The sequence below is a fragment of the Convolutriloba macropyga genome, chromosome 14 (genome assembly GCF_964194025.1).
Source record: "Convolutriloba macropyga chromosome 14, txConMacr16.3, whole genome shotgun sequence".
In the NCBI taxonomy this organism is placed as follows: Eukaryota; Metazoa; Xenacoelomorpha; order Acoela; family Convolutidae; genus Convolutriloba; species Convolutriloba macropyga.
Genome location: NC_134481.1, coordinates 28,789,404 through 28,806,602, shown reverse-complemented (window position 1 = coordinate 28,806,602; position 17,199 = coordinate 28,789,404). Strand labels below are relative to the sequence as shown.

General features: G+C 34.5%; 1 protein-coding gene across 1 annotated transcript in view; it reads left to right on the top strand.

Annotated features, from left to right (window-relative positions):
* The window catches only part of LOC142353214 (uncharacterized), a 712,302-nt gene that overhangs the window by 681,753 nt on the left and 13,350 nt on the right, over positions 1 to 17,199 (top strand). The window contains exon 20 of the mRNA XM_075405443.1: positions 16,965 to 17,157. Coding sequence (XP_075261558.1) covers positions 16,965 to 17,157 — 193 coding nt within the window. The remainder of the gene's footprint in view (positions 1 to 16,964; positions 17,158 to 17,199) is intronic.

The window sequence follows — 17,199 nt, the reverse complement described above, 5'->3', positions numbered from 1 at the left end:
AGATTTCAATCGATTCTCTCTGGACCGCATGTTGGTGCTTTTTGTCAAGTAATGGATATTTTTATTAGTGGATATGGAAAGTTGGAAATTGATTCTGATGTTCTGTGTGTTCGTTTCCTTTATGAAGAAAAAATTAAATTTTGAAAAAAATTTATTTTCAATATAGGTTAGTAATATTAGAACATCATATGAAGCGCAAAACGAAGCAAATCAATATCACTCATTTTTACAAGTTTTTGTCCACTGAAAATAATATGAGCAATATAAATACAAAACAAGCCACACAAAATTGAGTTTTGTTTCTGTATAGGTTGGTTTCTCAGTAATTCATATACGGTATTAACATTAAAGTTTGAGACTATTCTGCTCTGCAAGTGTTTGTATGACGATAGAGTTTGGCCTAAGGGATCTGCAAAAATAGTTTTTCGATCTTTTCGGCAGAGAAGAATCCAATGGGTTCCAATTGATGCAGACGTTGAAATATTGACTATAATGAAGCTGTTGTCGGTTAAGTTGGTTGGAAAATTTTCAGCCGCATAAACTCCACGAAATTTGAGTTCCGAACATCTCTGAATTAGAGAGTTCAAGTTGTCTTCGTCCATTAGTTTGTTAAAATATAATTCTTTGAAACTTTCCGGGCCGAATCAATGTAAATGGTACTTGCTTTTTCCCCAATAATGAATATTTCTACATTATGAGCTAAGGCAGCAGAAAACTTTAGTTCAATTGATACAGAACAATTTGTAAGTTCAGGGTGAATAAAATCGTGAGATGCCTGCTGAGTACTTGTCAGATCGAAAACCATAATAAAATGATTTGGGTAGTCTTCTAGACTGATTCCATGTCCATTGTCGATATAGGCTAGATCTGACATAGTGTTAAAGTAAACACGTTTTGAATCATCAGTTGAAATAGGACTATCAGCAACGGGAAGACCATTACGGTAAATGCAAATTTGTTCCAAATTGAATTTTCTATAGTGAAATGGGTTAAGCAGCTTGCTTCTGAGGAAAGCTTCGTTCGTGTTTAAGCAAATGGCGAGTCTTCTAATGGGTTCTCTGCCAAAAACATCTTCTTGCTTCCAGCTCTGCAAACCGGCAGAAGCCAGAAAAGTTTTAGTAATCGTTTCTAGGTAAGGATATGATGCTGGACTGAACAGCAGGGTCTTTTCTATTGCTGACACAACATCATCGTTCAGCGTCATTTTCCGTACATATAAGTTAGCTTCTGTAATTTTTATTTTGTAGGATTTTGCAGCGTCATCTGAAATTAAAGAAAAATCGTCAATTGATCGCCGAAAAGAGATTCGAAGTGTTACACCACTGAGAAGATGTCGATCACAGGTAAAGAAGTCAACCGCCACCTTTCCGTAAAATGTACACTCAGCAGATGCTCTGACTAAAGTTTTTCGTCTGGTAATTTCGGATGCTGCAATTCCCCCGGGGTTTGCTTCATAAGAATAGCCTTGACATGCCAACCACGTGCTTTTGGCATCTTTATTGTGAGAAAACTCGGTTTCGATGAAACTTTTGTGGGCATAGTTACCATTGGCACTTGAAATTTTCAAACCGTTAGCAGATACTGTACAATCAGAAAAAAGTGAATGTAGGACATTGTTACAAAAGTATGGCGCGTCTGTTTTAGTCACATCTGCAGCAGCAGTGTTGTCATATTTCAAATCAGCATCAGAAGACTGTACAATCTTGCACTTGATTTCAAGAAAAATTTTTTGGAGATCAATGAAATTGTTGCGGTCTCCTGCAACTTCAAACTCTAGCATTGGTCCATTAGGGCTGTAAACCGGTCCCAATTTCTGACAAAAACTTCCATCAAATGTAACAAGGAGAGCTGGTTTCTCGAATAAATCCAACGAACTATGCGTTGCTTCGGCTGGTAACATATTACCGATCATCTTTTACTTTGGCGAAGAAGTCCGACCGACTTCTTTTGTGTACTCTTTTTCGTGAAATTGTGGTTTTGCGTTTGGTTGTTTTCCTTGGTCCAGCGCGTAAGCGTTTTGAATTCCTTCTAATTCTTCTCGTTCGTCGCATTCGGAGGGCTAAAGATCCACCTGTTTGTTTTTTCACTGTGTTTGATATGGTGTTCTTTAGAGCTTGCTTTGGTGATTTCTTTTTACCGATAACATCCATCAACTCAGGGACGCCTTGTAGCAACAGTTCTTTTCCGATGCGTTTAGCTGCTGGCAGAACAAACTTCCGAGCAAGTGGCAGTGCAACACGTCCAATACCGCTAGCTAATGCTCCAAAACCACTACCTCTTTGTCTATAGTGACCGGAAAAGTGAGGCAATGATGATGCTTGGTTTGCGTAGTAGGAATCCATTTAATCACCAAATTTTTTAAATTGTAGTGTTAAAATAACTTTACCAGTCCCCGAAAAGGGAACTAACTGTCCCGTTTCAGTTCGTAGCTCAATTGATATTGATTGAATGGTGTTCGAAAGTAGTTTTTTGTAGTCTAAATTTGTGAAAACTATCCGGTGAGTGGGCTCCAACTCACAAACGCTACCGTTTTTCAAACGCTGTTTTGAATCAATGACTCTTAACAATGGTGCTTTCGCATCACCCGCATACTGATACTCAATAATGTTTGTGTAAATAAAAATTAAATGCTTTCCAGCGCAAAGGTCTGCTGGAAAATCACCATAATAGGCTTTCGTATCATCATTTTTTATTAATCGGTTCGCTGTTGTGGGAATCATTTTGTATCCAATATGAATTCCGTAACCATCTGGAATACCTTTAAAGCCAATTATACTGGGTATTTCTTCACTTGGAAAGGTAATTCCCTCGTATTTACCAAAAATCATTTCGTATTTCCCACTGCTTTTGATTTCTCGGAAAGAGAAGTTAGACAGTCCGACTGTTCTCTTGATAGTTGCTAAAAGTTGAGCAACTGTATCATAAGTGCCAGCCATAAACGCTAATTTTTCTCCATTGTAGGGTCGTGAAATGACGTTGGATCCAGTTGCGCGATTTTGTGATTCCTCATATCCCCTGAGACTGAACGCAACCAAATCTCCATTAACTATGTGTTCAATTTTTGTTGGAAAAATGATTTCACTCAGAGCCACTCTCCAGTCTCCTGTGAGATTAATTTCATCATTAAAAAAATTTCTGAAATTTGCTAAAGTGTTTTCCTGGAAAATGTCCATCGAAGCAGATGATATAACGTGTACTGTGAACTCATCCTCAAAATGGTTACTACTCATTTTGATTTGGAGATTCTCGTACTAGTTGTAATTCTGGCTGGTAAAACTTGCCCTGGATAATTTCTTTATTAGAATCAATAAGAGAATATGTAGGTGGATTAAGCGTCGGAATACCGGCAATTTCAAAAACTTCGTCAGTGAAAGATTGCTTGTATCCTTTTCGGAAAGTTTTTTCCTTTTTAACGATTCGAACAAAATCACCCACGTAAAGTTTTGGTTTTTGACTGCGAGGAGTCTCCACAGTTAATGATACAAGTCTTGGTACATCTTTTTTGGTAACTTTGTTAGGAGCAAGTTTGGTGACACGATTAACACGGGAGTTGATAGTTTTTACGAATTGATCCAAATTGTTAATATAAGAATACGTCCATTTTTCCTCCAAATATCGGTAAATAATATTTTTAAGTGACCTGATGTTTCCTTCTGCAAACGCAGACTTCTTTTCGCTGAAAGTACTATACAAATGAATTCCTCGTTTGTTGCAGAGTGTTTTGAAAGCTCCCAAAAACTCAGTACCATCATCCGCCCAAACTTTTTGTGGTTGCTTGTGTTTGATCATGTTTCGGAAGACCTTTGCGGTTTCTGTTGCATTTTTTGTTTTCAACGGTTCAACACGTAGATACATCGAGAGGCAGTCAACTGCTACGAGCAAATATTTAACATCACGATTGTATTTTGCAAGTTTATAAACATGAGCTAAATCTAAAGACCAGATTTCATTCAGATCGTTGACGATTACTTTTAATCGCGGAAAATTCAACCGCTGTGCACGATATTTTGTGAAGGATGGTTTTGTTTCCAAATACATTTTGACTTTTGTCATTGGCAGTTTACTGAAATCTTTTAATCGCTTTGAACTTCCGAATGATGTTGGACCTTTAGAATAGAGTCTATCCAGTAGTTTCACATCTTTAATAGTTAGACCATTTTTTCCTTTCGTCTCCTGCTCTGTCTTTTTGTTTGTTTGATTTTTTGGTTCTTCAGTTTTTGATCCGGAGGCTTTACTTTGACTTCCACTGCTCTGTTCGCTTCTTTGTTGTTTTTCTGATTCTCCTTGAATTTGTTCGGTTTCCTCTTCTTTCTCCTCATCGCTGTAAACTTCTTTGAGAACTTTTTTTAGCATGAGTGTTGGATACTAAGTGCGGTGGTATCTTGAGTTCGTGCAAAATATATGTGTACACGGCTAGGTCAATTTTCTTTGTCGGCTGTTGCAAATTGTACAAAAAAGTTGACACTTTAACTCTCATAGGTTTGTCCTCAATATGAAGGAAACCACTCGGGTCCTCAATGGAAACTGTTTCTGAACTTAATATCTTGTTTAGGATGATTTCCGCTCTTTGGATTTTGTTTTCTTCCATTAATTCTACTTCTGACATTATAGAGTCAAAGTCTGATTGTCTTTTTTTTCAATGAGGGCTCAATTTCGCCATCATCACTAAAGAAAGACTGTACACTTTCACTTCCATCATCCAATTCACTTTTTAAATCAACACTACTTGTTCTTCTTTTGCGCTTTTTCACGATATTAGTTTTATTATTTTCCTGTTCAGTCGCCTCTTTGCTTTCAAAATCGGTTGGGTTGTTTCGTTGGAGGAGTGACAATTGAGCAGCTTTCTGTTTATAAATGGGATTATCCAAAATTTCTGTCCTAGTCGTTTGTTTTGACACAAATATTCTTTTCGGTATCAAGACAAACTCTTCCGCATGCATTACTACTTCTTCAATTAAAGGTAACAAGAGAGACTTATGCTTCGAAGTAGATGTAAATTTTTTACCAATAGCTGACGCTTTTTCCTCAAACTTGTCTCTTTGGAAAGAAAATGTCGGAATGATGTTTCGTAGTTTTCAAGTAAACTTTTATCTGTGGGCACGTTTCCATTTATAACATTGAGAAAGCATTCACAGAGAAATTTTATAAATTTATATGATGATTTTTTGATGAATTGTTTTAGCATGCTTTCCGGCATTTCGAGCATTCGCCTCAGCATACATATCTCTTTCTCTCTCATTTGTGAGGTGGGTAATTACAGCTTTGGAAGATGGCAGATAGAAAACTGTTGGCCCCGGTGGTACAATATTTGAACAATAACGTAGTGAGTCGGTTGTTGTTGGGTCTAAATCAATCAATAAGTTTCCGAATGGTTGTTTTGTTGCAAGATCATAGCTCTTTTAAAAAGTTTGTGTTATTGAGTTGTTTTCCAATATAACTTATCTGCTGTATATCTCTGGGAGATTTGAACAAAATGATGTGTGTTGTGTTGAGATCAATTGTTCGAGACCATTTACTCTGTTGAAACAAATTATGCTTAACATAGATAACACTGATCTTTTTGTGGCGTCCAGCTGTAGCAAGTTTTGAAAACTCCTTGTCATTAAAAATTTCCTCGCAAGAATCGTCAAAGACGAGCAAACAGTTTTCCAACTGTGAAATGAATTCAAATCCCGAGAATTTGGTAAAATAAATGTTCAAGTTACGCTCCATCGTTTGAAATTTTGGTTGATCATGTTGATAGAAACAGTATATTGACTTGAAATTAGGGAAAAACGTATTCTTAAGAAGCATTTGAAAAACAATTTCGGTCTTTCCACAACCTGAAGGACCACAGACTGCCATGAAGAGACGATCACTCGTTGAGATTATTTTATTCATAACTTAGGATTTGGAAGTGCGTATCCAACTGTGCACGATAGCAATGAAAACCAAAATGTTGATTCTTCACAATCGAGGTGGAAGAAAACTAATTTGGTCAGTGAAACTACAATAAGAAAAACTATTATCGAAACTTGTGTAAAATAAACTACCTCAGAGCGCGGTAATCTAGAATTGCAAAACCTCCAAGACCGTCTCTCTTGGTTTTGATCATCAAAAACCAAGTCAGTGATTCCTGCTCCACTGCCAGCGCAATCTAATTGATCTCCTGATTGACTCATTTTGAAAGCAAATGATTTTCAAAAATGAATTTAATTCAAAAATTCTGTTAGTTTATTATTTAGTTAGTTCATCAACCATAAAAAATTCGTATGTAATAAATTCAGAGTTTTTGTCTTCCTTCTTATATTTTACTTTATAGTTCGCTTGGAATCCGTAGTCATTGCCATAGTAGACAATTGACTCCACCTTTCCTTCTCTGACTACCTCTTTGATTTCATCGGGGAGACTCTCATCGTCCAGGGGTACTGGTACTGGCACTGGATACTTGGGCGTAGGTAAAGGGGTTAGTTTCAGTTTTTTCATTTTCTCTTGTAAAGACATGATACATTTGAAAGTACTCCAGCAGTGAAAGATATTTCTTTAGTGTTTCAGTTTCAGCAGTATTACAAAGTATTTGCTGCTTCCTCAGTATAGTTTGTCCACGAGAATCAATTTTTTCTTCTTTCAGAAAAGTCACTGTCAACTGGTTATCACTCGCAATGCAACTGCATACTGTCAAATTTGGAGATAAATTCACTTGAAGATTTGAAGGAGTTGCTTTCTCCACACGACGACTCATTAGTTGGTACTGTTATCCAATAAAAGTACACCTGTGCCTTTCTCTTTGCGCAATGCTTTTTCTTTTGTTTGAATGGTAGTATAGATGAATGAAGTGAACAAGTCAAGTGCTCTACTGGAGTGAAGATTTCTTCAATTTTTGGACATAGCAATGCTTCTAAATTTGTGACGTCTTTTTGAAGGAGTTTTTGCAGTGTCTCCGTCTTCTCCTTCCCCTTTGCGTAGAACTTAGCAGTAGGAAAACGGATCTTGATTGCTATAAATATTTGTGATAGAAACCAGTAAGGGTAGCTGCCGCTGTCCCACGAAATACCATGCAAATGCTTCGATACCCACTGATGCGCTTTCCTCTCACTCGAGGACAGCGAGTTGAAGGAAATTGGAGGAAGAAAAAGAACCGTGTCTGAGTAGTTGTTTGAACAGATAGATAATTCTTTTATAATGAATCCACTCTTTTTGTGTCGAAAACCTTCAAAATCTATAACAACAATCTCCGGACTCAACATTCCAGCAAACTGAATAAGTTACGTTTAAAAGTTTTCACGAACATGCTGAAGAATAAACCTGTCAGGTGACCAACGTAAGCGTTTGTGATTGGACAAGGCAAAAAGTAAGAGTATCCTGGACCCTTTTGGCTATACTCTGCAATAAATCCAGAGGCATCATGAAGAATTGCATGTAAGCGAAGCACTTTAAATGATTTCAAATAAGTATCCAATGAAGAGTTATCTATTCCAATGATCCCACCTTAAGGCCTCAGTTTTAGTGCAATTTCGAGGTTAACATCAGGGTCCAAGTGCAAGCAGGTTGCCAAAAAGTAAAGAAATCTTTCATTATGCTCTGGATAGTCTGTTTTTATTAAATTATAGATTTCATGAATGGTTTTTAAATCTACCGTCGCGATTGTTGTTGTCATGCTGTTTTTGAGCAAGCATTATAGACAAATGAAAATTAGGTGACTTTTGCAGGGTATGATAATTACTTTTTTTTGTTTGTGTCTACATGACAGCTCCTTTTCCCTCAAGGTTTTTAAAGTTCTTCCTGGTTGGTTTCCTTAAACTGATTTTTTTTTAAAATGCAAGTGTCCCCCCTCCCCTCCATAAGACTCAGAGAAAAACAAAGAAGAAATCTAAGTGTCCCCCCTGTAGTTTGACCGGGAAGACACTTGTGTCCCCCCTGTAGTTTGACCGGGAAGACACTTGTGTCCCCCCCCCCCCCCCCTGTAGTGTTCACGGGAAGACACTTATGTCCCCCCGGAGTTTGCCCAGACCAAAACAAGATTAAAGTACCCTGGCGCAGACATATGACGAATTCACTTTCAAAGCAAAAGCGGTGGTAGTTAAAATGGCTTCAAGCCCAAAGCGGCAAACCAGTCACGCAAGTGGAGGGAAAATGGTTTCCTAAGATTAGTTTCATGCATGGCAGAGGAAATAAGGAGAAAGAATTTCAAAGTGTCCCACCCTGTAGTTTGCCCAGGAAGACACTTGTGTCCCCCCGTAGTGTTCACGGGAAGACACTTATGTCCCCCCCCCCCCCCCCCCCGTAGTTTGCCCAGAAAGACACATCACTACTCTCAAATTTATTTTAGTTTTCAATTTTTTTCAAGCTTTTTGAAAATTTTTGGCATTTTTTGAGTTTTAACAGCCGTATATGTCAACGAACCCAACCTAGGATTTAATAATGGTTCTACTGCATAGTTTCTAGTGTTAATAGAATGGTTTCATCATTTCAACATCGCGAATTCTTGCATTTTTTTTGACAAAACTTTTTTCAAGAATTTTGAAAATTTTTGTCGTTTTTTAGGTTTATCCAGCCTCAAGAGCCAAAGAGCCTCCTCTAGGGTTTGTTAATAGCTTACTGTATAGTTTCTAGACGTACTGATTTTTTTCAAAATTTTAACATCCTGAATTTTAGCAGTTTTTTTGACAAAAATCGCATTTTATAAAATGTTTTTGGACATTTCTCATTATTCAAGGTTTTTCAGGCTCCGGATTCAGAAAATCTCCTATAGTGTTTGATAATAGGCCGCTGCTTAGTTTGTAATTGAATGGTTTTCAACGTTTTAACAGCACGAATTTCAGCAGTTGTTTGATAAAACTTGATTTTGTTTCAAATTTTTCAAAATTTATTGTCATTACCGAACTTTTTCCGGCCCCAGGAAGCAGGAAACCTACTAAGGGCTTTGGTGATACGTTACTTAAAAATTTATATTGGCCCTAGAATAGTTTTCAAATTTTTAATATCAAAATCTTTGTCTTTTTTTTAAATAAAACTTGTAATTTTTTTCAAGTTTTTGAAAGTTTTTGTCATTTCATAGTTTTATCTAGCCTCAAGAGCCAAGGAATCTCCTGTAGTGTTCGATAAAAAGTTATTGTGTAGTTTCTAGATGCAATGTAGTGTTTTAACATCACTAGTTTTGGCATTTTTTTGAAAAATTTTTTGCAATCTTCATGTTTTTTGAAATTGTTTTTTAGGCTTTTCCAGCCTCAAGTGGCAAGAAACCTCCTCTAGACTTTGGTATTAGGTTACTGCATAGTTTACAGATGCAATGTTTTATTTTTCAAGATATTAATATCTCGAATTCGAGCAATCGTATGCAAATTTAAGTTTTTTTGAATATTTTACATCAAGATCACATTTTTTTAGAAAACGACATTTTATTTAGAAAACGACATTTTGAAAAGCGACATTATTTAGAAAACGACATTTTGAAAAGAAATGTCTTAGTAAATTTTTTTTTCAAAAAAATCACTTAATTCAGAATTTTACATTAAAAAACCTCAAAAGCGGATAAATAGAAAAAAAAGAGAAATAAACTCATCAAAATTTACATTTCTGTTGAAAAACTTATGTGAAAAACAACATTTTTGAAAGGAACTGTATTTGATTAAAACTACACGTTTCTTCACAAAATAGTTAAATTCAAAATTTCACATTAAAAACTTCAAAAACCGACAAATGAAAAAAGAAAAAACAGCACCAAAAGGTACACCTTTCATAAAAGAAACTTTTTTTAGAAAACGACATTTACAACATTTAGTTTATAAAAACAATATTTTTTTCACAACAAAAAGTGATGCAATTGTGTTTACACCTTTTCGTTTTATTGTAAAATTCATACTTTATGATTTGTGTGTGTACCTATATCTAAAGATTTTTTTACCAGAAATGCTTCTTAAAAAAGACCAGGTAATCTCTTTCAAAGGCAGCTTGCTTATTGCAACATTCTCGTGGGAAAAATTGCTGCTGGAGTTGGCTGCGAAGTTATCACTGCAATCGCTTTGCATCATACAGTTTCACAATAATCGAATTTCTGGTCGACTGATTTCGACAAGTTTTTCCTAAGTAAGTGCCATGTAAAGAGTATAAGTATCCGTTTCAATCAACTCATATTTGTTTGGTTTGCAAAAAAAGTGAAGAAATTGTAATTAAGTTGCAACATTGTAAGTTTGTGGTGCAGGAGGATAAGAAAGAAATGTCTTGTTTATTTAGACCTCATAAATCAAGAGCCAAGGAATCTCCTGTAGTGTTCGATAAAAAGTTATTGTGTAGTTTCTAGATGCAATGTAGTGTTTTAACATCACTAGTTTAAAGATTTTAACATCACTAATTTTGGCATTTTTTTGAAAAATTTTTTGCAATCTTCATGTTTTTTGAAATTGTTTTTTTAGGCTTTTCCAGCCTCAAGTGGCAAGAAACCTCCTCTAGACTTTGGTATTAGGTTACTGCATAGTTTACAGATGCAATGTTTTATTTTTCAAGATATTAATATCTCGAATTCGAGCAATCGTATGCAAATTTAAGTTTTTTTGAATATTTTACATCAAGATCACATTTTTTTTAGAAAACGACATTTTATTTAGAAAACGACATTTTGAAAAGCGACATTATTTAGAAAACGACATTTTGAAAAGAAATGTCTTAGTAAATTTTTTTTTCAAAAAAATCACTTAATTCAGAATTTTACATTAAAAAACCTCAAAAGCGGATAAATAGAAAAAAAAGAGAAATCAACTCATCAAAATTTACATTTCTGTTGAAAAACTTATGTGAAAAACAACATTTTTGAAAGGAACTGTATTTGATTAAAACTACACGTTTCTTCACAAAATAGTTAAATTCAAAATTTCACATTAAAAACTTCAAAAACCGACAAATGAAAAAAGAAAAAACAGCACCAAAAGGTACACCTTTCATAAAAGAAACTTTTTTTAGAAAACGACATTTACTACATTTAGTTTATAAAAACAATATTTTTTTCACAACAAAAAGTGATGCAATTGTGTTTACACCTTTTCGTTATATTGTAAAATTCATACTTTATGATTTGTGTGTGTACCTATATCTAAAGATTTTTTTTACTAGAAATGCTTCTTAAGAAGACCAGGTAATCTCTTTCAAAGGCAGCATGTTTATTGCAACATTCTCGTGGGAAAAATTGCTGCTGGAGTTGGCTGCGAAGTTATCACTGCAATCGCTTTGCATCATACAGTTTCACAATAATCGAATTTCTGGTCGACTGATTTCGACAAGTTTTTCCTAAGTAAGTGCCATGTAAAGAGTATAAGTATCCGTTTCAATCAACTCATATTTGTTTGGTTTGCAAAAAAAGTGAAGAAATTGTAATTAAGTTGCAACATTGTAAGTTTGTGGTGCAGGAGGATAAAAAAGAAATGTCTTGTTTATTTAGACCTCATAAATCAAGAGCCAAGGAATCTCCTGTAGTGTTCGATAAAAAGTTATTGTGTAGTTTCTAGATGCAATGTAGTGTTTTAACATCACTAGTTTAAAGATTTTAACATCACTAATTTTGGCATTTTTTTGAAAAATTTTTTGCAATCTTCATGTTTTTTGAAATTGTTTTTTTAGGCTTTTCCAGCCTCAAGTGGCAAGAAACCTCCTCTAGACTTTGGTATTAGGTTACTGCATAGTTTACAGATGCAATGTTTTATTTTTCAAGATATTAATATCTCGAATTCGAGCAATCGTATGCAAATTTAAGTTTTTTTGAATATTTTACATCAAGATCACATTTTTTTAGAAAACGACATTTTATTTAGAAAACGACATTTTGAAAAGCGACATTATTTAGAAAACGACATTTTGAAAAGAAATGTCTTAGTAAATTTTTTTTTCAAAAAAATCACTTAATTCAGAATTTTACATTAAAAAACCTCAAAAGCGGATAAATAGAAAAAAAAGAGAAATAAACTCATCAAAATTTACATTTCTGTTGAAAAACTTATGTGAAAAACAACATTTTTGAAAGGAACTGTATTTGATTAAAACTACACGTTTCTTCACAAAATAGTTAAATTCAAAATTTCACATTAAAAACTTCAAAAACCGACAAATGAAAAAAGAAAAAACAGCACCAAAAGGTACACCTTTCATAAAAGAAACTTTTTTTAGAAAACGACATTTACAACATTTAGTTTATAAAAACAATATTTTTTTCACAACAAAAAGTGATGCAATTGTGTTTACACCTTTTCGTTATATTGTAAAATTCATACTTTATGATTTGTGTGTGTACCTATATCTAAAGATTTTTTTTACTAGAAATGCTTCTTAAAAAGACCAGGTAATCTCTTTCAAAGGCAGCATGTTTATTGCAACATTCTCGTGGGAAAAATTGCTGCTGGAGTTGGCTGCGAATTTATCACTGCAATCGCTTTGCATCATACAGTTTCACAATAATCGAATTTCTGGTCGACTGATTTCGACAAGTTTTTCCTAAGTAAGTGCCATGTAAAGAGTATAAGTATCCGTTTCAATCAACTCATATTTGTTTGGTTTGCAAAAAAAGTGAAGAAATTGTAATTAAGTTGCAACATTGTAAGTTTGTGGTGCAGGAGGATAAAAAAGAAATGTCTTGTTTATGTCGACCTCATAAATCTGGCCTGGCAACTCATTCAGGGATTTAAAAAAACTTCTTGTTAATAAACTTATCCACATGAGAACCTTTCAAATATTCGTATGTATTCGTATTCGTATGTTGACTGCAGTCCATTATCTGATAATCAGATGAACTATTTCCAATCAACTTCATAGTCGCTGCAACGACAGTAGACTCTCTGTTTTGATATCCTTCACGGCGAGCATCAACATTAATCTGAACAAACGATTCAAGGCAGCGGCGGGGAATGTATTGCAGAAGCAAAAACTGGCATTTTTGAAAGAATAGATATTACAAAAACAAGCATATTTCGACGTTAACCGGCATTTCTGAAAAAAACGGATATTACAAAACCAAGCATTTTTTGACAAATTTAAATTCAAAATTGAACTTTTAATAAGAATTCATTCAAAAATACATTTTCAAAACTCAATTAAATATTCAATTGGTCATCTCAGAAAACACTAGTTTAAGATCTGCAATTATACAGGAAACATAAAAAAAATAATCAGTCAGAGGAATAACTTCTCAGCTTGTTAGTTTTTGTTACTATATAACTCAGAAGCTCGTCTCAATTTGCGCGATCGAACACACATGTTGTCTTCGTTTTCATCAACATCTAGTTTTTTTACTTCCCACACTCTCAGGGATATTGACAGCAGAAGCCCTTCTCCTGACAGTCTTTTGTGTGCAATACACCGGTTGCTCAGATTTGAGGGAAGTTTTTTCAGATATTTTTTCACTTGCCTTATCAGAGAAAATATGATCTTGGTAATCTGCATATTCATTGACTACAGTACTAAGGGTGGTTCTGGCAGACCTGAGTGAAGTATTTTCAACAGTCGATTCTCCCTGTACTTCTTTCATTATATCTAGTTCAGTTTCGCAGAAAAACACGAAAAGGAGACTGCCTTGTCAAAATTTTTTTTGCCAAACTTGGGTCAAGTGTTGTTGCCAAACTTGGGGTCTTCTATACTCGCTATAATACTCTGTCAATGATCCATTTTCCCACTTGTCACAATCCCAATCAGGTTTCTGCTTGCAAACTTTCAAACTCGTAAGACACACACCACAGGAATTTAAGTTGCCTCTCCTCCTCAAAAACTCTACAAGACATTTTATAATCACGGAATGGCGCACGCGCTGATCTGCTTAAATCCATGTTTTCTGGGACGTGCAAAGTTGTGTTTTTGGTGTAGGTCGTGTTGAAGTGTACGGTTGTCTGTTTTATGGTAGGGCGACTTCAGGCAATTTCTCGATCGTAATAATGAAGACCAGAAGCTTCCTCGGAATTGAAAATAGAGGATCAGCTACCCAGCCTGAGAACGTTTTGCTCTCCTTTATAATTGCTACATCATCATTGAAATTGGGGAAGAAGTGGGCCTTGAGATTTTCGTTAATTTCACAGATTTGATATTCTTTTTTCCAGCCTTTTTTTGTGAAGACTACTGAACTCCCTAAATAAACTAAAGTTGAAGATTTTGCAAAATATTTCTAACTTAAGAATTAATGTTTTATTTGTGAATGAGTACAATGATTTTAATAGCCACGTTTTTTCTGGTCTGTTTTCATATTTTATAACCGAAGTGACTTGCCTGGAATGGGAAATAGGAAGATGTCCTGGAGATGAAGATTCTTCACTGAAAGGTTTATAGTTGACAACTTATGTTCGTAGCAAAAATATTGAAATTTTTGCTGGAAAAGAATGAAAAATCTAACTATAGTCTAGTTCTCGAAGAGAAGGAAAAGAAGTTCAATGAGTTGGACCTTTGTTTGTACACTATAATAAAAAAAATGACATCATTATGACGCAATAGTGACGTAATTGTTAAATTATTATGAGTCAGAATTCAATCACATGAGCTTTGCATGCTTTGATAAAGTAAGAATAATCTTATCGTAGGTAATATGGATTATTTTTTGTTCACATGAGTTGAGTGACCCCATACAATACCTAAGTATCCTTGATTGTAGCAATCATTTGACGTAGCTGGACTAAATTTTGTTCCAAAGGTGTCAGTGGCCCGATTACCTAATTATTCGTAATTGTCAAGATTGTAGGACGTAATTGTTAAAATACTACGATTAACCTGATTCATTTAGTACTAATTTTGGACAATAGTAAATAATTCGTGACGAGTTTGTGATCATTGAACCTATATCGATCACCTGAGAAGATTCTTCTCAAAAGATGATATCAAAAGTTGACGTTTGTAAGGTCACTAAATAATTGAATTGTCAGGAAGAATTTAGATAAATACAGATGATGGCAAGGTTGTCCAATTTTTCAATACATTTTAAATAAATATTTGATAAAATTTTGTTTTTGCTTTCAATTTGGGTATTTTTTTTGACAATACCAAAAATTGGGTAGAATTTGGTTATTTTTTGACAAGATATAGCTGCTTTGTGGTGACAATGGGTATTTTGGGGGAAGATTGGGGTATTTTTGGCAACAATTGGATGTTTTGTGTCAAAAACTGGGTGTTTTTTTGCCAAGAACTCGCTTTAATGGTAATTATTGGGCATTTTTGACAATAATGGGATTGTTTTTTTATGAAAAATTGGGTACTTTTGGCAAAGATTTGGGTTATTTCTGGCAATAATTGTGTATTTTTGGTGGTTAATAGGGTATTTGTGGCAAGAATATTGTATTATTAGCAAAAATTAGGTACATTTTGTCAAGAGTTGGATATTTTTTTGGCAAGAATTGGGTATTTTTGGCAAGAATTGAGTAATTTTTAGTCAAGAAGTGTGTAATTTCTTTCAAGATTTGTGTCTTTTTTGGCAAGAATTAGTTACTTTTTGAGAAGAATTGGGTAATTTTTGCCAACAATTGGGATTTTTTTGGCAACAATTGGATAATTTTTGGCAGTAATTGGGTACTTTTTGACAACAATTGGGTATTTTTTGACAAGAATTGGTTTTTTGGCAACAATTGGGTATCAGAATCTAGGTCATCGAAATTCATCAATTCAGATCATCAATTCAGAATCTAAATCTTCGAAAAAAAATACAAACTTGTCCTCTCTTCATGACTTTTCAATTATGTCCATTTGATTTTGCGTCAAAAATTACGCTATAAAGATGTACTGTAACACACAATACCAAAAAAATAGTTTGAGGTTTTACGTTTCAGAAGCTGAAACTTCGTAAAATTCAAAAAGCGTAACTTCCTAAAGTCAAGAAAATCACCAGTAAATGCTTTCTTCAAAAACAAAATTTAAACAGTTGATATAGCATACAATTTTCGAAGAAATTATTTGGTAGTTTGATGTTTGAGAAACTAAAACTACAAAAAACCCAAATCCATAATCTACAATTGACCGTGAAATTACCACCATCGAATTACCCTTCGAAAAATACCCTAAAGTTGTACTGTAACGTAAATTTTCAAACAAAAAAAAGTTAGTTTGAGGTTTCAAATTCTGAAACTACGAAAAAACAAAAATTTTTCAGAGATCGTTTTCAGTGCTTTAGTATTTTTCAATGAAATTAGCGTTAAAAATAACTTTAATTCATTATTAGAACAGCATTATCTGAAAGTTTGTTTCCCGTCTCGGGTTTTTGAAACTGAAACTACCGAGAAAAAACAGGAAACTACCAAAAGAAACTGCCAAAAAATCGGTTTCGTGCATGCTTTCACATCATGAGGAGTAAAAAAAACAAAACTTGCAAACAATTTTCGACAAATTTGTGGAAAAACTTCCAATAATTTGATATTTTTCGAAACAAAACTTCATTAATAATCGAAAATATAAAAAAATATTGCTAATTGAAAAAAAATACGCGTAAATGAAGTGTATGAAAGTAAAAATTCTGCAGATGGATTTTATTAAGTAGTTAAGATTATCTGAAGTGCATTAGAGCGGAAATTCCAACTGGATGCATTTCCCTGGGGTAATTAAGATAAAGACCCCTGGGTGATTATGATCAGTTGACAGGTCTATTGTTCTCCCTCTCTTTTTAGGTTCATATTTGGAAATTGGATGAAAAGAGGCTATACCTAATGTTAATACATAGGTACATACTTTACCCCCCCCCCCCCCAGATCTGCTCGCGATATACTACTCTTGTAGGATTATTGCTTATTAATATGGATTTTAACTAGTGAACGTTTTAAACCAATTTAGTTGTTTTCAACAGCGACTCTGACTCGTTTATCGACTATTCCACACGCGAGGATGATTTTTAAATTTCAAATTTTGCAAACTGATTGCTCAGGTCTTCTGATGACCTTGTTTTCCATACGGCATAAATAGTCATTTTCAAAAAAAGCGAAGTCACAATCTTGCCATTTCAATTATCTTTGACAGTAATAAATTAAGCATGTGTTTGTGAATAGGCACCTGTTCCTCCCCACACAAGTTCAGTTGAGAACGACAACTCTTTGGGGGGAATCCGTGACTTCAGCATAGAGACGAGAGAGAACGAGCTGCAGAAGTACTTCCCTGGCATGGATGTGAGGAACTTCGACAAGGCTCACAACATGATGGAGAAGGATTACGATTCAAGCGAGCCAGCTAGTAACTACAAAGGTACACGTCAAGTTAGCCCTGATAAGTTCCAATTAATCAAAC